The following is a 26,211-nucleotide window of genomic DNA, read 5'->3' on the forward strand; positions in this document are numbered from 1 at the left end:
GGCTGTGGAGGCCTGGGGTCTGAGCCAACCTCACCCAGATCTCCAAGGTGGAGTTCCAGCTCACTAAAACATGCTGACATGCTGCAGACATCATTTATTTGGAGGGAGGGGGACACGTAGCCCTTACATGCCTCCACCACACTGTCCCCCAGGATGCCCATGGGTGGCTAGCACTTACAGAAACCTGCATTTTTTTTTCCTTGCAAACTTACTGGGACATCCTGACCTGTCTGCTGAATAAATGGTCAAAAGACTGGTAGCCTGAGCCCATGGCCACAACTGGCAGAAGGACACTCAGCTCTTAGACCAGCCCCACCCTTCCCCTGACCTCAAACTACAAAGTGGTTGGAGCGTGTTTTCTGGCCCTTCTGGGTTCCCCTCATCTGACTTTCTGGGGGCCACAACCTTGACCTTATCTACCTGTCCTACTGAGCAGTGACTTCCTGTGAGCCGCTCAGGCTTACTACCCCTGTCTCCCTCAAAATCCCCTGCTGCCCGCTTGGCCTGGGGCCTGTCACATGCTAGGGACCCCCTAAGTTTGTGGATAATTTTTTTTAAGTATTTTATTTATTTTCACGAAAGAAAGACAGCACGTGTGCATTGGGGGAAGGAGCAGGGGGAGAAGTAGGCTCCCCGCTGAGCAGAGAGCCCGATGTGGGGCTCGATTCCAGGACCCTGAGATCGTGGTATGAGCCAAAGGCTGACGCTTAACCCACTGAGCCACCCAGGAGCCCAAGTTTGTAGATAATTTAAGAACTACTGAGGCCACACTGAGGAGCCCCTATTCAGCAGTTGTTCTAGTCCCAAGAGCCCCCAGATTTCAGGTCTTCTTCAGCCCTCCTTCTTTCAAGGCTTACCAGTCCTATATGCCATGTCTCAGAGCCTGGGAGGACGCCCAGACTGGCACCCTAATTTGCATTAAGGTATCAAAGCCTATGGAACGTAGTGGATCTCTCTCCTAGGCTTTGCCTGCAGTGTCTGGGCCCAGTGGAGGAACCCATGAAGATATTAGGCTGGTGGGACAGTCTGTGGTCCTCAACCACATCACAGAGAAACTCTGATACAGAACATGCCTCCATACCTCCCCAAATCCTGAACACCCCCTGGAGGAAGTAGAATGAGAGAGCCCAATTCAGGGCCCTTCCTCACACTCTGCCTCCCTCCCACATCTCTCTGTCCCTGGCTGTCTTCAGCTCCCCCAAGAGAAGGAACAGGGGCTGGGACAGCAGAATCAGAGAGTGGGGATAGAGGCTGGGCTGTCTCTACTGGAGCAGACAGGCCCCCTCTGTCCCCTCCCCAGCCCAGGTAACCTGAGCCTGGCATTTTGTCCATCTTGGAACAGCTGACAGTGCTGTGGTCGGACAGCTGGTGGGGCTGGGCTGGCCTGGCTGGGGTGGGAGCTTGGGCTGTTATATGAGACCCAGAGTCTGCATCTCTCTGCCCTGAGCTGGGAGCTGTTGTCCCACCCGTCATTGTAGAGAGCTGTGGCACCATGCTCAGGGGCCCAGGGCTGCTGTTCCTCCTGCTGCTGCTGGCTGTCTGCTTGGGTGTGGACACAGGGGATCAGGAGCCTGGGGAGGACTGGAGTAGAGACCCAATGCCCAGGGGACAGAGGGTCTAGAGGGTTACTGAAGCCTGCCCCCATGCCCAGCACCCCACTTCTCCGCATCACACCCTCTCCCTCTATCTGCCCCATAGCCCCTGTACCCAGGCTCAGTGCTGTCTGTTGCAGGAGCCGAGGGCCGGAACCAGGAGGAACGTCTGCTCGGGGACCTGATGCACAGCTACAACCCCCACCTGAGGCCCGCTGAGCGCGATTCGGACGTGGTCAATGTCAGCCTGAAGCTCACACTCACCAACCTCATCTCCCTGGTGAGCCACAGGCCTGGAGAGCAGTGGGGGAGATAAAGGCCCAGTGTACCTGGCCCCTGGGACCTGTTAGGGAGAGGCGGAGGAAGGACTCCACAGGGGGGAGGCTGGGGGGCTAGAAATCTCCCACGAGGGCTGCCCAAGAGGCTGAGGTCCTGTCGCACCCAACGGGGGTCTAGAGGGACTAACATCTGGAGAGGACTAACATCTGCTGCTCTGTACCCCTAGAATGAGCGAGAGGAGGCCCTCACCACCAATGTCTGGATAGAGATGGTAAGAGGCCACCCCACAGTCTTTTTCTATGGGGTCCCAGTGCCCTTAGAGCTACCTGCCTTCCCCCATCCCCTCCCTGCCTCCTCTGACCCACCTGGGCTGAGCACCATTCCCGGGGGGAGCAGAGGGTGACTTGGCGGAGAGCAGGGCCTGGCAAGCCCACTCCTCCTGCAGCAGTGGTGTGACTATCGCCTGCGCTGGGACCCTCAAGACTACGAAGGCCTCTGGGTGCTGAGGGTGCCGTCCACCATGGTGTGGCGGCCGGATGTCGTGCTGGAAAACAAGTGAGGAGGGATGCAAGCAGGGGTTGGGGGGGACAAAAGGACACAAGGGTAGGGCCCAGTACTAGGGGGCTCCGGGGAAAGGGCCCGGTGAGCAGAAGGTACAGACTGGGAAATACTGGCAGGGGCAGGTGCCGCTGGGGGCAGGGCCAGGCCAGCAGACCCAACCCCCCCGGCCTGGCTCCATCTCTTCTGTCCCGGGTCCTCTGGTGGGCCGCTGCTCTTCCTTGGCCGCGGGGATGAGGGCAGCTGCCACAGAAGCCATCAGGAGTGAATCGACATGGAGGGCCGCACTCGGGGTCACCTCCCACACTTGGCAAGAGCTGGGGAGATGTTAGTACCATTGTGACCAGGCCTTGGTGATGAGGGGACAGGCTGGAGGAAGCCGGGAGGTGGGTGCGGTGGGGGAGCCCTCTGGAAGGAGGTGGTGGACCCTGTGGCCGTGAAGGGCTGCTGTCCCCAGGCCCCATCCACGCAGGGCAAGGGCTGGCCTGGGGTTGCCGGGGACGTGACCCCTCGCCCCAGCCCCGTGGCCCGGCCTATGCACAGCGTGGACGGCGTGTTCGAGGTGGCCCTCTACTGCAATGTGCTGGTGTCTCCTGACGGATGTGTCTACTGGCTGCCACCGGCCATCTTCCGCTCATCCTGCCCGGTCTCTGTCACCTACTTCCCCTTCGACTGGCAGAACTGCTCCCTCGTCTTCCAGTGAGGCCATTTACCAGGGGCAGGGGAGGCGGGGAGGGATTCAGAGAGTGGACCTAAGAGGAGTCTGGCTGGCTGGGGGATGCTAGGCAGTCTCAGCAGGGGCCCAGCCCAGCTCTCAGGGGGCCTGTGTGTTTGTCATCTTCAGACACCTGAAGATGCCCACGTCCCTCCCTGCTAAGCCACAGTCTCCTTGCTCATCCTCCTTCTCTGCCTCAGTTTCCCTGCCTGTACTCCAAAGGAGGAATTAATGACCGGGGTGTGTGGGCAAGAAGGCACTCACGAGTGTCACCCCTCACCCCATGGAGAGGTGGAGGGTGAATCAGTCTTCTTATCCAGAAATGGGGTGTGGGGGAGAAAGTCTGTTTGAGTGTTCTTTTCACAAGGAGACCCTCCTTTTTTTTTTTTTTTTTAAAGATTTTATTTATTTGCCAGAGTGAGACACAGCAAGAGAGGGAATATAAGCAGGGGGAGTGGGAGATGGAGAAGCAGGTTTCCTGCCGAGCAGGGAGCTCAGTGAAGGGCTCTATCCCAGGACCTGAGCTGAAGGCAGATGCTTAATGACTGAGCCATGCAGGTGCCCCTCTGGGCTGCACTTTTGAAGGCAATACTGTCCACAGCTTCCTTGGACGATCATCTGGGTGACCTCAGAGGTGGCTTTACCCATACTCAAATGTATCCCCCCTCCCTCCCCATCTCCCAGGTCCCAGACCTACAGCACCAATGAGATCAATCTGCAGCTCAGCCAGGAAGATGGCCAGACCATCGAGTGGATTTTCATCGACCCTGAGGCCTTCACAGGTAAACTTCCTCCCAGGATCCCTGCTGGACCTGGCCTCCAGGGAAGAACCAGACTAAGCTCAGACCCCCTTCCCTGTAACCCAAGGTGAAAACCACAGTAATCCATAAAAATATATCTTTAAAGGCTCAACATAGTTCTTCTCTCCTAGTTTGGGTGGGAGGGGGATCATGTATCCGGGCTCCTTGGATGGTGCTCCTTTGGGCCTGCGCTGGCCACCCTGCAGCTAGGGGATGGGGGCTTCCCTCTCTGTGCCCACCCTGGCCTGCTTCCCGCAGAGAATGGGGAGTGGGCCATCCGGCACCGGCCTGCCAAGATGCTGCTAGACGTGGAGGCACCGGCAGAGGAGGCAGGCCACCAGAAGGTCGTCTTCTACCTGCTGATCCAGCGCAAACCCCTCTTCTATGTCATCAATATCATTGCACCCTGTGTCCTCATCTCCTCGGTCGCCATCCTCATCTACTTCCTTCCTGCCAAGGGTACCAGGAGCCGGTGGGAGGGGAGCCCTGGCCCCAGGTGGTAGCACAGGGACGAGCTGGGAGGACACAGGGTTGGGGTACCACACACAGGACCACCTGTCCCTGGAGACCAGGGCCGTCGGCCTCCTTATGGGGTGGGGGAGGTGCCCCACAGCAGAGAAATTGACATTGACATCAGCTCTGAAGACCTCTTGGTTATGGGCAGCGGGGGGCCAGAAGTGTACCGTCGCCATTAACGTGCTCCTGGCCCAGACTGTCTTCCTCTTCCTCGTGGCCAAGAAGGTGCCCGAGACCTCCCAGGCAGTGCCACTAATCAGCAAGTAAGGCTGCCCCTCACGCCGACCGCCCACCTCCCCCAACCTTGCCCAGAAGTCAGGGCAGGAAGTCCCTCCTGCCACTCCCACACCCACCTCCCTCAATGCCAACCCCTCACCCTAAGGGATTGGGGGTGTTGGGTGCCAAGAGTGGGGGTGCAGCTAGAGATGAAGGGCCAAAGGGCCCAGCCCCACCTCCTGCTCAACCCTCCACTCAACCCCGGCAGGTACCTCACCTTCCTCCTGGTGGTGACCATCCTCATTGTCGTGAATGCTGTGGTCGTGCTCAACGTGTCTTTGCGGTCCCCCCACACACATTCCATGGCTCGTGGGGTCCGAAAGGCAAGGCCCCTCCCTGCCCACTTCAGCGTCCTCCTGTCCAGTCCACTCATACACGTCCTCCTCTCCACCCCTTCCCCTTCCCTACTCACCTGCCACATTCAGTGGCAAACACCCCTGTGTATATCTTGAAACATGTGCCCCATGGATTAATATAATCCTGAGTGTTTATTATGTGACCGGTGTATTATGCGTGCAGAAGCGTTTGATCATCACAGATCTCCCACAAGGTGGGTTTTAGTCCCATCTCCATTTTGCAAGTGAGGAAGTTGAGGCACAGAGAGATTCATTAACTTACCCAAGGTTGCCTGGCGAGGAAGCAGAGGCAAGATTCCACCCAGGCAGTCTGGCTCCGGAGTCCGTGTGATCTACAGCCAACAGAGACCCTTGTTGCAATTGCAGGTTCTCAGGCCCACCCCAGGCATTCTGGACCAGAACAGCGGGGGTGGGGTCTGGAAACCTGGGTAGGGAGTGCCCTGGTGATACTGCCATGCACACAAGTTGGAGGACCTAGGCTCCCTGTGTTTAGCACAGACCAGCGGAGCTGAGTGGGGTCAAGCCCCTGGCCATCGTGTGCTGCCTCTGGGCCCCTAGTGGCTTGAGCCCTCCCGCCCAACCTTCTCCTTGGGCTCAGAAACCCAGCTCCATACCAGGTCAGCTGGCTTCTAGCTGAAGCCCGCCACCAAATCCTTTCTCCAGGTGTTCCTACGGCTCTTGCCCCAGCTGTTGCGGATGCACATTTGCCCACCTTCCCCAGCAGCTGTGCCCGACCCCCAGCGCCAGCTGCAGAACGGCTCCTCAGGATGGTCGCCCACAGCTGGGGAAGAGGTCACTCTCAGCCTGCCTCGAAGTGAACTTCTCTTCCGGCAGCGGCAGCACAATGGGCTGGTGAGGGCAGCGCTGGAGAAGCTAGGTGAGGCTGGGGTTGTGGGGTAGGGATGACTGTGGAGACACTCCTCCCCAGGGACTCCAGACAGGGAGGGCTAGCTGTCAGCCAAAGAACCAGGCAGAGCAGATGAGTGTTGTTAAGTCTCCCGGGTGAGGAGAGAGACGCTAGGGCCCCTTGGGAGAGGCTGCCTTCTCAGACTAGTTCTTCTCCGCTCTATTCCCTGACCTTACCCTCTCTCCCACAGAGAAAGGCCCGGAGCCAGGGCACAGCCAGGAGTGGTGCAGCAGCCTGAAGCAGGCCGCCCCCGCCATCCAGGCATGTGTGGAAGCCTGCAACCTGATTGCCCTCGCCCGACACCAGCAGAGTCACTTTGACAGTGTAAGGGGGATTCAGTACCCGGGGAGGGACGTGGAACTGAGACGGGGGCAAGATGAGTGGGGTGGCTGTGGTAGGGCAATGGGATGAGAAAATTGGAACTGGGACACTGGGGCCAGGGGACTATGGCCGAAGGCAGGTTAAGGCCTGGAAGTAGGTGAGAAGGGCTTTGGGATCACACAGTGATCCAGGGCAGGCTTGGTGTCACTGCTGATCATCCCACACCCCGCCTTTCGCCTCCAGGGGAGTGAGGAGTGGTTCTTGGTGGGCCGCGTGCTGGACCGTGTCTGCTTCTTGGCCATGCTCTCACTTTTTGTCTGTGGCACTGCTGGCATCTTCCTCATGGCCCACTACAACCAGGTGCCCGCTCTGCCATTCCCTGGAGACCCCCGCTCATACCTGCCCCCACCTGACTGAGCCAACCAGCAACCAACTGCTGCTAGACACATGGAGTCTTGTCAGCTGGGTTCTTCAGTGACTGAGGTCATGATGGGCCCTTTGGGAAGTGCCCTGCAGGGCCATGTAGGCCAACGGCCCTGAAAAAAGCACGGAAAATAAAGAGACCAAGCTGGAGTTCTGGAGTGGCTGAAAATGGCTGTGGGCAGTGTGTGCTCTTGGGATCACCACATGGCACTGGTTACCTACTCCTGGCAACCCCCTCATTTCAGCAAAGCATGAGCAAGCCCCATCATTTATTTTTTTTTTTTTAAGATTTTATTTATTCATTTGAGAGAGAGAGAGAGCATGAGCAGAGGGGAGAGAGAGAAGCAGACTCCCCATTGAGCAGGGAGCCCAACTTGGGGCTCAATCCCAGGACCCGGCGGAGATCATGACCTGAGCCAAAGGCAGTTGTTTAACCGAATGAGCCACCCAGGTGCCCCTTACTCCCCTCATTTCTGAAGCCCTAAGGAATCTGTCTTGTATGATGTTCCCAACTAGGCAAGGTCCCATCCCTCCATGCCTAGGCCTCCCTTCCTTTTTACAAGTTCCCCAAAGGCCCCTAAAGGAGGCAGGTCAAGACAGGTGCGAAATGTTCTCTTGAAAGAATGGCAGCAGCCCAGTCCAGCTGCTACTCTCCCTCCCCTGCCTTCTGGGCGCTATAAGCAGCCAATACTCACCTGCACCAGTGACCTTTGCATTCTATGCTTTGTCATTGATCACAAAAGATTCCATGAATTAAGAGCTCCTCAGGTCATCATGGACAAGTAAGAGTCACTATTCCCCCACATTTCAGATGGGCAAGTTGAGGCCCAGGGTAAGAAGGGCTTCCCAGAACACTGGTGGCTAAATAGTCTGGAGTCCAGAATTCCCAACCCAATTCTAGACACTCCAAGAAAGATTCCATGGCCTGGAAAACAGACCCCTCTTCTCTTCTCAAGGGCTGGGGCATTTGCACTTGTCCCAAAGGATGCTTAAGGCAACCAAGAGGTAGGCAGAAAGGCTGGGAGGTAACAGGGAATCACTGGGCTTTGCCTTCTGAGAGGAGACTCTGACCAGCTTCCCCTGGCCCCACTTAGGAAACAAGATGGCTGAGGTCTTCCTGGGAGAGAGGAAAGGCCCTGCTCTGAGAGTACAGCTGGGGCCTGAGTCTTACAGGTGATAAGACAACTTGAGCAACTCATTCGAGCCCCCTGAGCCTCTGTAAATGCGGGTACATTTACATTCAGTTCCTATCTACCCACATTAGAGGATCAAAGGTGCAGGTGAAAGTGACTCCCAAGTGTTAAAGTACCACGTAAGACTTGACAATGGGACATTGCGGGGGGGGGGGGCGACCCCGGAAACAACACCCTCCCCCAAATACAGGGTTGCTGGCTTTGGGGCTCAACCACCAGCAGGTTCACTTCATTAACTCCAGTTTATATGCGCGGTCTCCCTGTGTATTTGGAGCCGAGATTTAGATCCGGGAGGCACTTTGATGACGGTGGGCCCATCTGTGGTTCTTGTAAGCTTTTCACTAGCTTTGTCCCCCGGGGTGAGTCTCTCAACTTCTCTGACTTGCCTCAAAGGGCGGAGATGAGCTCTTTAGCTCCTGGCTCAAGTAAGCAAAAATTTACAACACTACACTTACTGCGGGCGACTAAGTCTAGCACCTGCCACTGACGATCCCATTCCATCCGCGCGGCAACCCGAAGAGGCAGGTGCTATAATACAGTGTGGCGGGTACCCCAAGAGGAAAGAGCCTCGGGGAGGATCGCGCAGCCTGTCTGGGGGTGGAGTCGGGATCTGTACCAAGCAGTGAGTCCAGAGCCCGCACGGTCAGCGACGCGGCTCTGCCTCTTTCTCCGAGCCGCCGCGGGAGGGGGTCGGGACGTCCCCTCGGACGCACGACAGGAACCCGGGAAGAGCGAAGAGCCCACGCGACCCTACCGGCCGCCAAACCCGCGCCTCCGCGCAGCCGCCCAAGGCGGGCGTCCCGGGAAACCCGCCCCACACAGAGGTAGGGCGCCGACGTTCCGCTGCGCCGCGCGCAGCCGGAAGTAGCCGGGCCCTAAGCGGGGGGAGACCTGGCGGAGCGGAAGTCACTCCGTGAGGCAGTGGCGACGGCGGCGGTGAGAGGATGAACAACAAGTTCGACGCGTGAGTGGCGCGTGGCCGCCCCACGGGGCCCCTTCCCCCAACCGTTCCCCGCGCCCGCCCCCCAGCGGGGCTGGCGGCGGCAAAACTCCCCGGCGCCGTCCTCCCTGCCGGGCTTGGGCTGCGGGCCTCCCTGGCCCAGGCGGCCGGCGGGGAAGAGGAGGGGGCTGGGAAGGCGTGATGCGGGGGTCCCAGAGACGCGGGGGTCGTACGGACCGACGGCGAAGCGCGGGGGCCCGGGGAGGAGGTAGCTGTGACGCCCGGAAGCAGCTTTTTGGACGCCCCGCCCCGGTGGGTGCGGGTGGCCGGCAGAGTGGAGGGGCGGAGACCGCGGCGGTTTGGGTGTTTCCGCAGCCTGGCTGCCCTGCCTCTGAAGCCGGCTTTCCACGCACGCTCTCCAGCCTGGGCAGGTCACCTCGCCTCTCTGAGTCAGTGTTCTCATCTGCAGAGTGGGGACGGTAACAGTCCGGGTCCAAGAGTTGGGAAGGTGCAGTGAGACGATGTGGCTGTTGCGCCTGGAGGCTGCTCAGTTAGGCAACGCCCCTGGTCTGCCTCAGCCTTCTTCCTACTTCCGTTCTCCTCCTCCTTTTCCCTTCCAACACACTCACGGGGAGCTGCTCGTTTTCTTGCCCAGCGAGCACACTTGACGTTGCCCCCGTCTCTACTTCCGTGTCTACCCTATTTGTTCCTAGTTGAGCATCAATTGGAAATGCAGAAAAGAAATGAGAGTATTTCCCTCTAGCGATTGTATCTTGAGGTAGTTTATGTTCTTATCGCTCTTCTAATAATCTGGTAAATCTGATCTCCAAAGACCCGGATTTCCAGGCCCAGACCCACCAGTTTCCCAGTTATTTGACAGTAGAAGAGTTACCCAGCCATTGTTATCTAAGGCACATTAGTGGTTAGTGCCCTGGCGTGTGATAAAGGTCAAATCACATTCAGCAGTGCCTAAAGGTACTTTGTGAACTGCTTATAGTGAGGAAGAAATGTAAAGTGGCATCACTGTTTAGGCTGTGACTGTCTGCTGACGGCAAGTTGGGATTTTTCCAGGACAAGGAGTGCTGGTTTGCAAATTCAGGAGTCCTGGGTTTCAGCCCTCTAGGCAGCTCCTCAGGAATGTTTCCTGGTCTCTGAGAAGTCTCTGGGGACTTGGAAAAAGTCTGCTGCCTAGCTGAGCCCATCTCAGTAGGAACAGCCACACTCCCCCTCCCCCTTTTGTACCCCTCATCTTGAATCTCTGGGGCACCAAGTTCCAGATCTAAGTCCTCCCTCAGTGAAGCTTTCTGCAAACCCTGTTCCTCTGCTGGATCAAACAAATCAGAATTTCATCTTAGGAAAGCACTTTATGGGTCATTTAGTCCAGTCCTGCCCAAATCATTTAGCAATCTGCAGTAAACTAATTTAAGAATAGTAGCAATGGCTTCCATAGGCATCTTGCTAGGTACTTTTCACGTATTATTTCTACACCTAACAACCCTGCAAAGGGGGTCGTGTTACCTCCTTCTACAGATAGGAAAATGAGGCCCCCTGAGGTTGGGTAACTTGTCCACAAAAACAGGAAGGCCCATGTGGCAGAATTCAAACCCAGATGTGTTGTTTAACCTAGGTTCAAGTACCTCTTGACAAAAATTAACCTGGATCATTTTTAATGTTTCATTATTAGCTATTCCTTATACCGAGTCAGAATTTTTTAACATCTCCTAGCTATGCAGGAGAAAGCCAAAGCATTTCATTTATTTGAAATTAGCAATTAGAGACCACACTCCTGCCCCAGGCTTTGAAGTTTATTTCTTTGCATAATCTCTACACCCAACATGGGACTTGAAACCACAGCCCCAAGCCCGGAGCTCCTCTGACTGAGCCAGCCCTGATCCCCCCAAATCTGCAGTTTTTAGACCATTGTTACATTTTGGCTTCTATACTCTAAACCACATGGTTCCTAAGGACTGGTGCCAGTTTGCCAGCATCATAAAAGTCCATTGCCTGGACCTGGGTACTGTCGTCTAGTCTGATGAGCTCAGGTTAAAGAAGAGCTCTAACTTTCTCTACTCAGTGGGCTCGACTTTGACCTAGGACTATAATTATACCCTACCTCCCACATCTGTCAAGTCCATTAATGCCCCTGTCATTGATCCTGTTGACATGATGTCAAACCTAAGATGCTTTCACTGTTCTGCAGTCCCAGACTGATTAATTTTCAGCTCTAGATGCCCTACTCGATTTTGTCACTATTCTCTCTTTGCTAGCTTTTGGCCCTTTCTTAAAGTATTGTCCAAGCCACCTGTTTGGCACTCATCCTATTTATTCTGCCTTGTATTGCTTTTATTTTATTTTAAATTTATTTTTATTTGACAGAGACATAGAGAGCACAAGTAGGCAGAGCAGCAGGCAGAGGGAGAAGCAGGCTCTCTGCTGAGCAGGGAGCCTGATGAGGGGCTCGATCACGGGACTCCAGGATCATGACCTGAGCTGAAGGCAGTCACTTAACCAACTGAGCCACCCAGGCGCCCCAATTTTATTTTATTTTTTAAGTTTTAACTCAGTTGAGAGAGAGTGAGTGCACACAGGCGGGGGGGGGGGTGGGCAGAGGGGAGAGGAGGAAGCAGAAGCAGACTCCCCTCTGAGCAGTGATCCTGGTGTGGGGCTCCATCCCAGGATCCTGAGATCATGACCTGAGCCGAAGGCAGACACTTCAGTAACTGTGCCCCTATTGCTTTGATTTTAGACATGTTTTCATTAAACATGTTTGTTGTCTGTCTCTGATGCTGGACATGTAAAGATGAATTAGACCCAAGTTCCTATCCACAAGCATCTAGTTAGTATAAGGACAAACCTGGGCAGAAGGTTTGATGAGCTGACTTAGCCACTCAGTCTGGATAGCCTTAGAGATGCTAATTGCGCTCCTGAGTCTGTGGAGCACTGATTTTTAGTCCTGATGGTATCTTGGCTCAAATCCAGCTTTAGGCTGGGAAGAGTAGCCTCTGGAACATAGGGTGCAAGTGATTTGCCTTAAGTATGGGCTTTGAGGGCAGCGTAGTTGGCTAGCTCCACTCTCAAATAACACAAGATGAAGGTCCGTAGGATTTCCTTTTACCATCTCTGAAGGGAATCAGGAAGTGTGGTCCAGGGATCTCAGTGGCACTGTTTCTTCTCAGATATAATTATTTTTGCTATTCTTTTTCTCTTTCCTTGTTGTGATTAGCAGCAGAGAAAGGAACTTAGCTCCAAGGAACTTACTAGCCCCAACTTTTCTTGGGGCTAGTAAACTGCCCCTCTTCAAAGAGGAGAGACCCCAGAGGATATAGTGAAGGCTAAGAGGTAAGAAGAGAGGGAAATGGCTTGAGTCCTGAGGTGTGCCCCAAAGATAAGAATTAGGAGCTGTCTTGGGCCTATTCGGTATAAAAAACCATGAGAAATTTTTGATTGGTGGGAGCCCAAAAAAGTAGCCATGACATTACATCTGAGACAAGTACAAGCATTTGTATGGTGAGATTCAGAAGAGGGGAGCCTGATCCAGCCTAGGGAGAGTAGGAAATGTTTCTAAGAGAAAGTGGCCCTCATCCCAAGTCCTGATGGACAAGTTAAGTAGGGGAAGAGACCACACGGTGAGTATAACAGAGGGGTGAGATCGGGAAACTGTAAGTAGGCTGATAACACAAGAGTGCAAGGAGTTTTTTGGGACCAAGAAGGAGGTGATATTTGGCACATAGAGAGCAGGACCTTTGTACCAAGCTGATTCCCAAGTATGTATACATTATCTCCACAATCAGATCCTTGGGGACAGGCAGTCTAACCTCTGATACAATAAGTGGCTTGGTAAATGTGGGACTTGGTGCTATACAGGTTCCTTTAGGAAAGTAAACCAAACCATCTCGAGTTTAATAAAGGGGGAGAAGTATAATAAGCACAGATAATGTTCTCCCAGAAGTCTGGGGAAGTCAAACTAAACAAGATGGCAGCATCACAAACAAAGCCACTTTTCTCACCACTTTCTCTGCTCCATTTCCTTTCTCCCTACTGGTTTTCTTTGCTCTTGTTCATTGTCTACCCTCATTGCTTTTCTCATGTGGGAGCCATGTAGTTGTCCCAGCTTCTGAATCTGTGTGATCTTTCATTTCCTGGATGAAAAGCCAAGCAAGGAATCTACTCATAATTATGAGCAAGACCATGGGGCATCAGTTATTGGCCAGGCTGGAATGCCCTTTATTCAAGTGCCCTTCATACTCATTCCTTGAACAGAGTGGGGTAGGGTCATTTATGGCATCATGCACCTGAGTATACCCTACAAGTAGGGCTGTGAAATGAGCAGAAAAGGCACCTCATCACATGGCTAGTTTGTGCATTCTAATATTTATTGAGTGCTTTTTATGTGCTATGCACTGGAAATTTATGGGCAAAAGAAAATGCAAAATACTTTGCATCATGTTTCTATAGGTATATAAGGTTATCACTTGAGCATTTCTAGGTCCTTTCTTGAGAATCACCTAATTCCGTTTGACTAGATAGTCATTAGGGCCAAAGGTGGTTTTGGAGAAGAGCCATGATAAGCTAATGGTCCAGCTCTAAATTACATGACATTCGTATCTTTGTGAATTCACCTTCCGTTTATCTTTTTGTCTGAATCCAGTGAGCTTTAGATGTACCTGAAAGCCTTAGGGTAGGTAGTTCACTGCTTCTAGAAGTATAGCATCTACTCTACATTTGACCAGTCTTACCAGGCAAGAAGACATTCATTCCCTCTTTCAGTCATTTCTTTTTCTTTTCGTTTAACATTGATTCATGTTTAACGTTTAACATCGTGTAATATGTTAAGGCAACATCTTCTTGTCTTTGGTGCTGGAGATCAAAGATTAAAAAGACTTCTAAGAGATCCCTCCATTTAATGGGAAAAATAGACGTAGGAGGAGTGGCACCTGAGGCTGAGGGGTAGTGTTTGCAGAGGCATAGCTGTGGGACTATAGATTGCTTTGGGAGATGGGAAGGGAAAGAAATATCAGTAGGCAAAAATCAGATTCTAGAGGATCTTAAATTTCATTGTACTTTATCCTGCAGGGTGTGCATCAAAAGGCAAGGGATGGTTTTAAGCATGGAAGTTAAATGTTTGATGGTTTTAAGCATGGAATTTAAATGACCAGATTTTTGTTTATTTTTTTTTAAGATTTATTTATTTATCTTAGAGAGTGAATGCACATGTGCACATACACAAGCACCAAGGGGAGGGTCAGAGGGAGAGAGAGTCTTAAACAGACTTTGCACTAAGCATGGAGCCAGATGGGCTCAACACAGGGTTCAACCTCACAACCCTGAAATCAAGACCCTAAGATCACGACCTGAGCTAAAACCAAGAGTCAGATGCTTAACTGACTGTGCCACAGAGGTGCCCCTTGTTTGCATTTAGAAAGATGCTGGTGGCTATGTGGAGGATGGATAGAGGGTGGAAATGATTTGTGTTAGGGAAACCATTTAGGGATTTATTTTGATAACTGAGATGACAGAGAAGTGGGCCTGAACTAAAGCAGTTGCAGTGGGGAAGGATAGGAGAGATGGTTAGAAGAAGTGTCAAGAAAGATAGGTCAGTTTTTAACTTTATTTGAAAGGCCAAAGCAGTTATACAATACAGAAACTATTATCAATTCATTATTTTTGGCCAAAAAATAAAATGAATTAAACTGTTTTTCTCTTGCTTCTTTGCCTGTCAGAAAACTGGAAGATGGGGGGCATCTAGGTAGCTTGGATGGTTGGGCATCTGCCTTTGGCTCAGGTCATATCTCCAGGTCCTGGGATCTCTCTCTCTCCGTCTCTGTCTCTGTATCTCTCTCAAATGAATAAATAAGATTAAAAAAAGAAAGAAAGAAAACTGGAAGACAGTGTGTTTTGAAATTCCTCCTAACTGCCTTTCTATACTCCCTTGCTCTTCCCTCATCTCTTATACATCTCATTGTCTCTATTTTGACTGACTTAGGGATTGTTATATGATAGTTCATTTGACCTGGTGGCTTTGCTAGGTAAGCAAGAATCAGCTCATTCATGGCCTAACATTGTCTTGCCTTCCCATTCAGATTGAAAGACGATGACAGTGGGGACCATGATCAGAATGAAGAAAACAGCACACAGAAAGATGGTGAGAAGGAAAAAATGGAACGAGACAAGAATCAGGGCAGCAGTAAGAGGAAGGTGAGTTTTGTGCTGTAGAGATAGAATTGCCTTTGGACTTGAAATTTGGTTATCTTGTGGAACCTGTTAGGTTAAGGATACCAGATTAACTTGATGGCACCCTATTTTGGAATATCTGCTGCTTTTTTTTTTTTAAGGGTTTATTTATTTGAGAGAAAGAGAATGTGTGTACACATGTGCTCAAGCAGGGGGAGGAGCAGAGGGAGAAGGGCAAACAGTATCCATGCTGAACATGGAGCCAGATTTGGGACTCGATTCCAGGACCCTGGCTGGGATCATGACCTGAGCCGAAATCAAGAGTCAGATGCTTAACTAACTGAAGCACACTGGCATATCTGCTTTTGTTCTCAGAAAAAGATTGTTGAATCACTGGCATTCATGGTGGGAATTAGAACTTTTCCCTTGCCACAAGATCTTGAGATGTTGCCTTGCTTTCCAGCATTCTCCCAGCATGACGAGATATTAACCTTGGAGTTTAGCAGAGCTATTTGTTGCTTCATAAGCTGCTGCCGAGTATTTAATCCTACATATCCCTTGAAATTTTAGACTCTTTAGTCAGTAATAATCTAAACTGAAAGTTACTGGAAAAAGAGAAAGTCTAGAGAATGAGGGACTGATAGATTTCTTTTTCTTTCTCTCTTTCTTTCTTCCTTTTAGGGTTTATTTATTTGTTAGGGACAAGGTGTACACAATCAGGGGGAAGGGCAGGTAGAGGGAGTATCAGGCTCGCCGCTGAGCAAAGAGCCTGAGTCCTGATCCGAGGACCCTGGGATCATGACCTGAGCTGGAGGCGGATGCTTAACTGACTGAGCCACCTGGGTGTTCCAGATCATCTTCTTTTTTGACATATCAAAACAGTTGTTTCTCTCACAAGGTCGAGGACTATCCAGATACAAGCATTGTAGGTGCTAAGAGAACACAAAGGCGAATGAGACTATGGGTCAGGGGCTTCCACTTAATAGTAACAGTAGTAATGATAGCTGACACTGAGTACTTAAACTGTGTGCCGGGCACTGTGCTAAGCACTTTAGGTCTATTAATTTATTTGATCCGCTCAGCAACCCTATGATATGGTTATGATTATTTTCTTCACTTTGTAGATAAGCAGCAGGGGCACAAACAGGTTAAGCAGCCTGCCCAGGTTACTAGCCAGTAAGTGATAAAGTGTCATAGAGGAGGCAATATTTGGCCTGGGAGTACTTGGCTGAGATAAGATATAAACATAAATACCTAAGTTAGAAAACACAAAGTTACAAATGCCGTAAGAATACAGATAAAACGTTACAGGAGCTTAGAGTCAGTTAACCACTAAGGAAACTTACTGGTAAGTGGAATCTTGGGCATAATGCAGGTAATTGAGGATGTGTCCTTTTTGTGGAGGTGATAAGGGGTGACGCCGTAAAATGTTTTCTCTGTCTCAGATCATGTGAAAAATGCCCCAGATTAACACACCTTCTTTACTTGATAGGCTGTTGTGCCTGGACCAGCAGAGCATCCCCTGCAGTACAACTATACTTTCTGGTACTCCAGAAGGACCCCTGGCCGTCCCACCAGCTCACAGAGCTATGAACAGAATATCAAACAGATTGGCACCTTTGCCTCCGTGAGTACTTACTGCTTTAATGTAATGAGCCTTTGTAGAACATTCGTCCCTATATTTACATCATAGTGTTTTTTTTAACTTTCCTGGTAGCTTAGGATTCTGGTTTCCTTATTTGACGGAGTCCCCAAGGTTAGGTTTGTTCATTCTTGATTTCTCATCAGACATCCATAGGTAACATGCATAGGAATCAAGAAGTATATGAGTTGTCAAATTGATTGTAAAGGGACAATACAAAAAAACAGGTTTGTTTAAGTAGATATGTACTGAGTCCCTATTGCATGCAAATTTTCATGGAGGATAAAACATTTTATAATACGCTATATCTATTTTTTATGAAGCTTGACAGTAAAGTCAAGAGTAAAATTCAAAAGTTTTCCTTACATTAAGAACCTCCTATTAATGGGGCATCTGGCTGATAGAGCGTGGAACTCTTAATCTTGGGGCAGAGAGCTTACTTAAAAAAAAAACAACGAACCTCCCATTAGGGTTTTGGGTATGTTAGGAACTGTGTATAAAGTAGCATCTTTTTCCTGTGTTCAGAAAGAAAATTAAATCCTAATCATTGTTTTTGTAAGTACTGTCAGAGTCAGAAATAGCCCCAGCTCTGTCTGTCTCCCTCACTGGTGGCTAGGTTTCCATATCTGCAATTAACACCAGTCTTGTTCAGCAAAAATTTTTATGCACTTCCTACATGCTGTACATTTGATTTCTGGGCAGAATCAAATGCAGGATTTGTTGTTTTCTTGAAATTGTGGAGGTTTTTTCCTATTTAAAATGCAGACACTAGAAATGAAAACTCTGACAGTAAACATTACAATAAATTGGTAAAGAAGAATGACACAGTAATAGGCACTTGATGTAGTTTCCTTTGATCATATAATAGCCCTATGAGATCAGTGATATTATCCATGTTTTACAAACAAGAAAAGTGAGACTTAATGCTGCTTTCTTAGACTATTTCTTCATTTATTATTAATCAGATATATGCGTGTGTGTATGTCATATGTATCTGGTAATCAGATTAGCTGATTACTCTGCTGAGTTGATAATCATTTCAGCCCAAAGCAAGGATTTGTTTTAGTGAGCCTGTGCTTCCTTCCTTATTTATTTAATTATTTGTTTGTTTTTAAAAGTAGGCTCCATGCCCAGCGTGGGACTCAAACTCGTGACCCTGAGATTAAGGGTTACATGCTCCTCCAACTGAGCCAGCCAGGTGCCCGCCTGTACTCCCTTATTACTGGTAGATACAGGCTTTATTGTAATACTAAAAATAGCTTGTGTATTGGGTGCATATTTGGTTCAAGAAATGTTTGTTGAATGGATTCACCAAGAGTTCTAAAATGAATTAAGCTCTTGCCCTTAGAGAAGCAAGTCATTCTTACAGTGATAAGTGCTATAGGGAAGGCTGAAGTGCTCTTGAAGTTCAGAGGAAAGAAAAAATTAATTCCAGCTTGGGGAAAGCCCCTTTGGAGGAGATGGGCTTAAAATTAAAGAGTCCTGGTGGGCTCATTCATTAGAACATGTGACTCTTGGGGCACATGAGTGGCTCAGTGGGTTAAAGCCTCTTCCTTCAGCTCGGGTTGTGATCCCAGGGTTCTGGGATCAAGCCACGAATCGGGCTCTCTGCTCAGCAGGGAGCCTACCTTTCCCCTCTCTCTCTTTAAAATTTTTTTTAAAGATTTTATTTATTTGACAGAGCACACAAGTAGGCAGAGCGGCAGGCAGAGGGAAAGGGAGAAGCAGGTTCTCTGCTGAGCCAGGGAGCCTGATCTGTGGCTCGATCCTGGGACCCTGGGACACTGGGACCCTGGAATCATGACCTGAGCTGAAGGCAGAAGTTTAACCTACTGAGCCACCCAGGTGCCCTTTCTTTTCTTTTTTTAAGATTTTATTTATTTTATTAGGGAGTGTGTGCACAAGTTGAAGGGGGGAGAGGCAGACTCCCTATTTAGCAGAGAGCCCAACATGGGGCTTCATATACAGGGCTTAGGACCCTGGAATCACCACCGGAGCCAAAGGCAGTTGCTTAACTGAGCCATCCAGGTGCCTCTTCTTTTCTTCTCTTTGGCATGAATGCTGAGTTGACTAGAGCAACATTGTTAACATCATCTGGGGTATCATTCTTCTAGAATCCGTGGATGTGTGACCACTGTTGGCTGTCTTATAATTCAAGGCATCAGGAAATGTCTCACAATATTAGGTTCCTCACAGAGAAGTAATCACATTGTGGAACATTTTATCAAATCCAAAGCAGTATTTCTCAGTGCTCCTTAATCCTAATATTTGACCATATTTAAAAGTTCTCGAAGTCAGGATGACTACAAAAGCAGTGTCTTAAAATGGAAAGAGCATTGGTCTTTGGGATCATCATGGCTCATCTGCTATGGTGCTGGACTCAGTGCAGGGCAAATTCTGAAACCCATTTTTTCAACTATGAAATGAGGAACGTAGTTGAGATTATTTCTTTTTTTCAAAGATTTTATTTTAGAAAGTGTGTGTGTGAGTAGTGGGAGGGACAGACGGAGAGGGAGAGGAGAGTAGACTTCCTGCTGAGCGCAGAGCCTGATGTAGGGCTGGATCCTAGCACCCAAGACCATGACCTGAGGCAAAAGCAAGAGTCAGACAGACACTCAAGCAACTGAGCCACCCAGGTGCCCTGAGATTATTTCTTTCTTTCTTTCTTTTTAATTTTATTTATTTATTTGAGAGAGAGACACACACACACACAGTGAGAGAGGGAACACAAGCAGGGGAGGGAGAAGCAGGCTTCCCGCCAAGCAGGAAGCCTGATGCAGGGCTCGATCCCAGGACACTAATATCAGGACCCGAGCCAAAGGCAGATGCTTAGCAACTGAGCCACCCAGGCGCCCCCCGAGATTATTTCTGAAGTCTTTTGTGTGTGTGTGTGCAGCCTACATTCTGAATCTGAACATTTATTTTGCGGTTTCAGTGAGGAGTTTCAAATACCAAAATTGCCTAAAGAGAAGGAAGAGGAAATCTTTTGAAGCCTAATAATATTTCTCAAGTTTTGTACTTCATCTCTCTTGTGATTCGGATGTACGATGGTGACTGAGATTCTGTAGTCTGACTATAGAATTGAAGAGACCAGACAGCTAATAAAGCAGTGCTCAATTGGGGAATTGGGGGTGCTGGTATACTTTCTCCCTAACCACCCCCACCCCCCAATTTCTAATTCACAGTGAGCTATAAGTTCTAGTGGGTGTATTTTGATTCTTCCTACTGTGTCAGAGTGGAAAAAGATATTTGCTCGTTTAATACGTATGGCCACTTACTCTCCCTAGTTGCTATATACAGCTAAACATAGCGGTTGTCGAGATGAGACACTGCTTCAAAATCCTATGAATGACATTTGTTCCTGACTTCTTTGTAACATGAGACAGTTCCCATGTTTCTGTTCTCTAGAGGAACAGCCGCTTCATAAAGTGTAAGGTCTCCTTCTCCTTAGTTACTATCCACACTTAGAAGTATGACCTGAATCTCATCTCCTCAGTGCCCTGTTTTCAGCTGTGCATTGTGATGTCTTGCTGGGTGTTTGTTCAGAGCCTCCTCATTGCTGTGTTGGCGAATACCAACTGTCTTCACACTGTTCCACATTTTTTCTTTCTTCCTAAAGTGTGCCTCTTCACTGGCCAGTACTTCGTGGGGCCAGTACCTGTTAAGGAAGTAAGGTCTCCTTATCATGGCACTACCGAGAGAAACAGGAATAGCTTGATGAGTAGAAATAAGCATGCATCTCATAGAGAAATACATCTGATAAGGCATGCATCTAATAGGAAATATGTCTAGTTTTCTAACAGGATTATGAAGGAGGGGCAAGGAGAAACATAAATTTTCTAGTTCAGAAGAGGAACTTAAACCCCAAATATGAGAGGCCGAGTTCTGTTTGGTTTTGGTCGTCCTGCCCTTACCAAGGGCACCATGGGTTAGAGTAGAGTATGTGGTTGATACCATCACTGATGGCTCAATAACCAAACAGAACTAAATGTATTTGTTGTCGTTTGCGCTGTATCTGCCAGTAAGTAGTCTGTGATTGAGAAGCGATCAGACTTCATGGGGATGTGACTACAGCATGATGACTGTAGTTAATAATACTGTATTTTTTACAAAGTGATTTGGTTCTAAAAAATTACATGTATGTGGCACTTAATATACCTCAAGACTAAAAGGATTCCGCTGTGTTGGGATGCCTGGCTGGCTCAGTCGGTAGAGTGGCACTCTTCATTTATTTATTTAAATTTTTTTTAAAGGTTTTATTCACCTTCTTGACAGAGTACAAGCAGGGGAGGCAGCAGAGGGAGAGAGGGAGAGAGAGAAGCAGGCCCCGGGCTGAGCAGGGAGCCGGATACAGGGCTGGATCCCAGGACCTTGGGATCATGACCTGAGTGGAAGGCAGACACTTAACTGACTGAGCCACCTAGGCGCTCTGACTATGAGACTCTCAATCTCAGGGTCATGAGTTCAAGCCCTGTGTTGGGCATAGAGCCTACTTAGAAAAAAATAAACTGGAAAGATTTCACTGTGTAAAACAGGGTCCTCTTATAGCATGCAATGATTATCCTGGGGCTTTCATAAATAGGGGTCCTGGCTGAGGCTGGCATTTTCCACCTAAAGAGTTTATCCTTGTATCAACAGTATTATATTTCTGTACTTCCCATACAGCATGCCTTCCTTCCCACATGCTTCCCCAAATGAAAATGTGTCCTCCAAAACGTCAAGTCTGTAGCAGAGTGTCTTCTCTTAAATCTCATTCAAAGAAAAAGGAAGGATAATCTTTTGTGCTCTGGGGCCTTCTCTCTACAGGTGGAGCAGTTCTGGAGGTTTTATAGCCACATGGTACGTCCCGGGGACCTGACAGGCCACAGTGACTTCCATCTCTTCAAAGAAGGAATTAAACCCATGTGGGAGGTAAGCCCGGAGGACCTCAGACTGCTGTTCTGAGTGTTTGCGGGGTTTTTTTTTAGCCCTGCTAAGGTTAAAGTATTTAAAGTTTTCTCTCAAAGCTACAACACTATTTGGTACATCTTTGGAGCCAGGACCTCTGGGAAAGGGCACTGATGTCATCACTTGTCTGTATGTTTACAAAGATTTTTTTATCACTAAAGTGGTATAACAACATTAAAGGACTTTTTTTTTTTAATTACCCTTATTCCCATTAAACTGGATGTGTGTGTGTGTGTGTGTGTGAGAGAGAGAGAGAGAGACTACTACAGTGTATATGTGATTGAAGTGGGTAAAAAGTGAGCTGGAGTAGCTAGCAGTAGCTGGAGGCCCAAAGCTGGGCTATAGGATCTCTTTGCTGTAACCCATCTTCTGTTCTGATGCCAGGGCATTTTTTTTAGAAAACAAATGTGAGCACATACATACACACCCAACTATAGGCCCTACGCAACTCTGCATTGCTCCCATTATCTTGCACTTACTAACCCTCCAGGCCTCATCTCCCAGCATGCCCAGGCCTTCTCTTCAGAGCAGCTAGCTGCCTTCTTTGCATATCTCCCTGACACACAGCCTCAGTTTGTACACAGACGTGTTTTTCTTGATGCCTGCAGACCCTTCGCCTTTTTTACCTAACTGTACATCCCTCAAGACCCAGGTTAAATGTTTCCACTTCTTGAGTGTTTCTGTCTTGTTTTTCTTTAACTTAGCGTATCTCTGTTATAGCAACACATGTCAGACTGTACTGCCGAGATTAATTTTCTTGGCTTTCTCCTCCACTAGACTAGATCTGGTAGAGACTGTGGCTTCACGTCTGTATGCTTGAGACTTAGTGACACTTGGTAAACTTCTAGTGAATGAAACGAGGAATGTTGTATGTTTGAAATCTGATATCACTTTATTTTGATTCCAAAGTAGTTTCAGAAAAAGAGGTTTATTTTTAAAAGGATCGGTTTAGCCATTCATTGTTGAGGCTGATACCAAGGAGTCCCACCTTGTTTTTCTTTTTTTCCCATTTTTTATCTCCCTGGTCCTACCACCGTTTTTTCCTATAAAGTTGAATAACTGAAAAGTGACAAGACTTCTTAAGTGTTGAAGGGATCCTTGGCTTTTTTCCTGCTGCATACAAAAGTAAAAGACCGGCAAAAGCACATTTTAACTTTAGTGCTTTCTATCTTATACAGGATGATGCAAATAAAAATGGTGGCAAATGGATTATTCGGCTGCGGAAGGGCTTGGCGTCCCGTTGCTGGGAGAATCTTATCCTGGCCATGTTGGGGGAACAGTTCATGGTTGGGGAGGAGATCTGTGGGGCTGTGGTCTCTGTCCGGTTTCAGGTAAGCTACACCATGGGCAGGTTTGGTTTCTTGTGTTGCCTTTGCTCTCTTCACTGCCTCTGGTTTGCTTTGACGACTCCTTCTGTTCCTCCTGTAGGAGGACATTATTTCAATATGGAATAAGACTGCCAGTGACCAAGCAACCACAGCCCGAATCCGGGATACGCTTCGGCGAGTGCTTAATCTACCTCCCAACACCATTATGGAGTACAAAACCCACACCGACAGCATCAAGTACGTTTTGGGGGTGCTTGGGGGGTATGTCCCTAAGCTTAGGAGAAGTAGGTCCTTAGTTGGGCCCAGAGGAATACGGTCAAACAGGAGCCAGACTTACGGAGAAGGGACAGACCAGTCTTCCCCTCTAGTGCTTTTGGCCACTCGTAGCAGTTCTTTGCTGGTGAGGCTCCCTGCCCACCTACACTATGTGGCGCTTTGTATCAGAGAGAGCCCTTCTGCACAGTCCCAGTTACGCTGCCTGGGCTTGCTTTATTTACACGGGCTGTCGTGTCTTTCATTCACTAACCACTATCTTAAAATGAAAGACAAAGTGCTCTTCGTTTTCTTGCTGTTTTTTAAGATAATTTTACTGAACGGTCAAGTCCTCCTCCCTGTCCGCCCCTCACCCCACTTTTGCATGTCTTTTTAACCTGTTAGCATCAGTCTGTTTTCTTTGTCCTGGGAAGTTGACTTCTTATTATTGGGAATGAAGACTCCCACTTTCCTGGTCTATAGAGCTGAACTTGTAGTGGAAGGAGAATAGTGTGGTTGTGAGAGCAGAATCCAAGGGGGAAGCATGAATACCAAAGGGGGGAAGTAAGCTTTGTGATCTACCTAGGACTTGGGGTACCTAGAGTTGAATGTCCACAAATGAGAATCACTGGTTGGAGTTGCTCCTTCAGTGATCGAAGCCATAAGTAAATTCAGGTTACTATGAAGAAGTTGTGGGGAGTGGCTCTCAGGTTTTCTCAAAACTGGAGGGAGAGCTAGCCAACTAGGAGTCGGGACTTTTAGGTTTTACTCTCTCCTTTGACTCCAGTATCAATATGTGCCTTTGGCAAGTCTCTGCCACTCTGCTTCAGTCTCCTCATCTGTAAAATGGGGGATAATAATACTTTACCTAACAGGGTTGTTGTGAGGCTGATTTAATCTTTGTAATTGAAGGTCCTCAGGTGGAGAATGCTCTTATAGGACGAATTATTATTACTGTTATCATCGTCATCATTAGTAAGAATATCATCATCATGTTATTCTTATTAGAGACTAGTAATGAGCCCAGCGATGCTGTTCAGCAGGGAAACTTTGGGAATCTTTTTCCCATGCATTCACAGAGAATGTTGTGGGTGGAGTTGGCTTAAACCAGCTAAGTGCCAGTTTGTTACTGGAAACACTGCCGCAGGAGTTGGTCCGTAATCATATGGCTGGCTGTGACTCACCCGGAGCCACCAGCAGTTTATTAGCCAGCCATGGCCCCAGTTGCTTGCTGTAGCAATTCTGAGTTAGCCTTGTTTTTCTCTAGGCAGATTTTCCCATTCTTCGTTCTGGGAGAGAATAGTTTCTGCCCTCCAGCCAGACACAGTCCAAGCTGGAGGGGTCCACACCACTTTTCCTAGGACTCTTACGTTCAAGGTTCCCAAATGCCCTCCATCCCCCATTCCCCTCAAAAGCAAACTTTCACCTGCATAGGAGAGGGAAAGAAGGTATTTTTCAACTCTGCCCTCTCCACTATTTTCCCTCTCTAATACCCTGAGGCGGTTCTTCCTGACTTTTGTAGAAATGGGTGAACAAGTCCTTACAGAGTCTAGGAGAGCCCGTGGGCTTTGCCTTAGTCTGCTTCTCGCTGCTTTATCAAGAGATCTGCCTAGCACTCCAGCCCTGCAGCTACAGGGACCAGAAACCCTCCTTGAGTCCCAGATGCTACTTTCCCTCGCGTCTCCCTCTCTTTCCTCTCCCAATGTGCCCACCTTTTGCACTTCCACTAGAATGCCAGGCAGGCTGGGCCCCCAAAGGCTCCTTTTTCAAAACCTCTGGAAGCCGCGGTTGAATGTGCCATGACCCTCTCCCTCTCTGGATGGCACCATCATTGAAGCTGGCATCACCGGAGTCTCTTGTTCTGTTGGCGTGCTACCTGGAAGATCCTTCTGTCCTGGACAAGAGGAATTGGAAGAGCATTTTATGTTTTAAGAACAGGCTGACACGCAGCAGCTACAACAACAGCTGAGATCATTTAATAAATGGTGCTAAACTAGCTTGTCTCATGCTCTCGCTCTTTATGGTGCATCAAAGAAGTGGCCTTTCGGACTGACTGTCACCATATTAAGGAATGGCACAGACTTCTCCGTGGAGGGCCATCTGGGGAATGCAGCCTCATTTCCATAAGCCCATTGTAGTGTCACATGGTATTTTGTTCCAGTTCTGCTGAGGTCTGACATAATGAGGTGACATCTCGCTCTCAAAATGAGACCCCATTTTCTGGTACTTGAATTTTAGTTCCCATCTGGTCACGGTGATGACTAGACCAGAGTGATTTCTGATTAGAATTCAGCTTGAAAGTCTGTTAAGGTTGGAAAGGGGGATCCTTGGCCTTTGCTTCGCTGACTTTGTTTGCCTTTACTTCAAAGAACTCTCTTGCTTGGAGGTGAAGCCCTGCTTTTTTGTCTGTGTGTGGCTGTGTGTATGTAGTTTCCTCGCTTTGTGTTAACAGGGTTTTCTCACTGTGCCAGAGCTGCCCAAGCCACGAGCTCTCTGCCAGCCTTCTCCCTTCTGTTTTCCATTTAGAGCCAAATCCTCTTCCTCTTTGAGCTAGTCCTGCTTGCGAGGTTTCAGGGTACTAGACCTTCCCTTTCTCCCGGTCCCCAGGGTTGTTGTGCATCAGGACCTGGGGTGGGGAAATGTCTTCGTCCTGTAAGGTTTGCTCCTGAGGGTATCGGACTGTACTGCACACCAGCCCCTCAGATGCTTTGTGGCTTGGCTTGTATGCACTGCAGCACAGCCTTCAGGCCCCTGACCTGCATGTAGGATTTCAGCAGGTCTCATTACTCATTATTAAGTTTTCTTAGGAGCTCCTACCCAAACCAGAAGTAAACCATTTTTGTAGAACTCTAGGTCAGGTCGCCTGATGGTGTCTTGAAGGTGGCTGTGGGTGTGATGTGGAGTTTTCCAAAGTGGCTCTTCCATTTTGGCAGCAACACCCTGCACTTCTCCCGTCCTGATTGACCACCAGGCTGCACATGGCCTGGGATCTCAC

General features: G+C 49.1%; 2 protein-coding genes across 4 annotated transcripts in view; both read left to right on the forward strand.

The window, feature by feature from the left end:
* Positions 1-1,492: 1,492 nt before the first annotated feature.
* Positions 1,493-6,743, forward strand: CHRNG (cholinergic receptor nicotinic gamma subunit). Its single transcript, XM_059392719.1, has 12 exons — positions 1,493-1,547; positions 1,733-1,872; positions 2,098-2,142; positions 2,317-2,426; positions 2,973-3,128; positions 3,829-3,926; positions 4,203-4,403; positions 4,609-4,723; positions 4,945-5,059; positions 5,756-5,969; positions 6,190-6,323; positions 6,564-6,743. Exons 1-12 carry the CDS (start codon positions 1,493-1,495, stop codon positions 6,735-6,737), a joined length of 1,557 nt encoding a protein of 518 aa, XP_059248702.1. The 3' UTR covers positions 6,738-6,743.
* A 2,047-nt stretch (positions 6,744-8,790) lies between these two features.
* EIF4E2 (eukaryotic translation initiation factor 4E family member 2) overlaps positions 8,791-26,211 on the forward strand; it is a 29,632-nt gene continuing 12,211 nt past the window's right edge. For 2 of the 3 annotated variants that reach the window (XM_059393723.1, XM_059393724.1), the window contains exons 1-6: positions 8,791-8,900; positions 14,957-15,071; positions 16,540-16,674; positions 21,496-21,600; positions 22,815-22,967; positions 23,065-23,201. In XM_059393723.1, the coding sequence (XP_059249706.1) occupies positions 8,881-8,900; positions 14,957-15,071; positions 16,540-16,674; positions 21,496-21,600; positions 22,815-22,967; positions 23,065-23,201 (665 nt within the window). In that variant the 5' untranslated portion in view covers positions 8,791-8,880. Of the gene's footprint in view, positions 8,901-14,956; positions 15,072-16,539; positions 16,675-21,495; positions 21,601-22,814; positions 22,968-23,064; positions 23,202-24,946; positions 25,213-26,211 lie in introns of those variants that run through there. The other variant, XM_059393722.1, reaches the window with a different exon arrangement.

The sequence above is a fragment of the Mustela nigripes genome, chromosome 3 (genome assembly GCF_022355385.1).
Source record: "Mustela nigripes isolate SB6536 chromosome 3, MUSNIG.SB6536, whole genome shotgun sequence".
Classification (NCBI taxonomy): domain Eukaryota; kingdom Metazoa; phylum Chordata; class Mammalia; order Carnivora; family Mustelidae; genus Mustela; species Mustela nigripes.

Coding starts and splice junctions, on each gene's coding strand:
- CHRNG (XM_059392719.1), top strand. CDS start 1,493: ATGCTCAGGGGCCCAGGGCTGCTGTTCCTCCTGCTGCTGCTGGCTGTC. Junction 2,143..2,316: donor CCAATGTCTGGATAGAGATG/GTAAGAGGCCAC, acceptor CTCCTCCTGCAG/CAGTGGTGTGACTATCGCCT. Junction 4,404..4,608: donor CTACTTCCTTCCTGCCAAGG/GTACCAGGAGCC, acceptor GGTTATGGGCAG/CGGGGGGCCAGAAGTGTACC.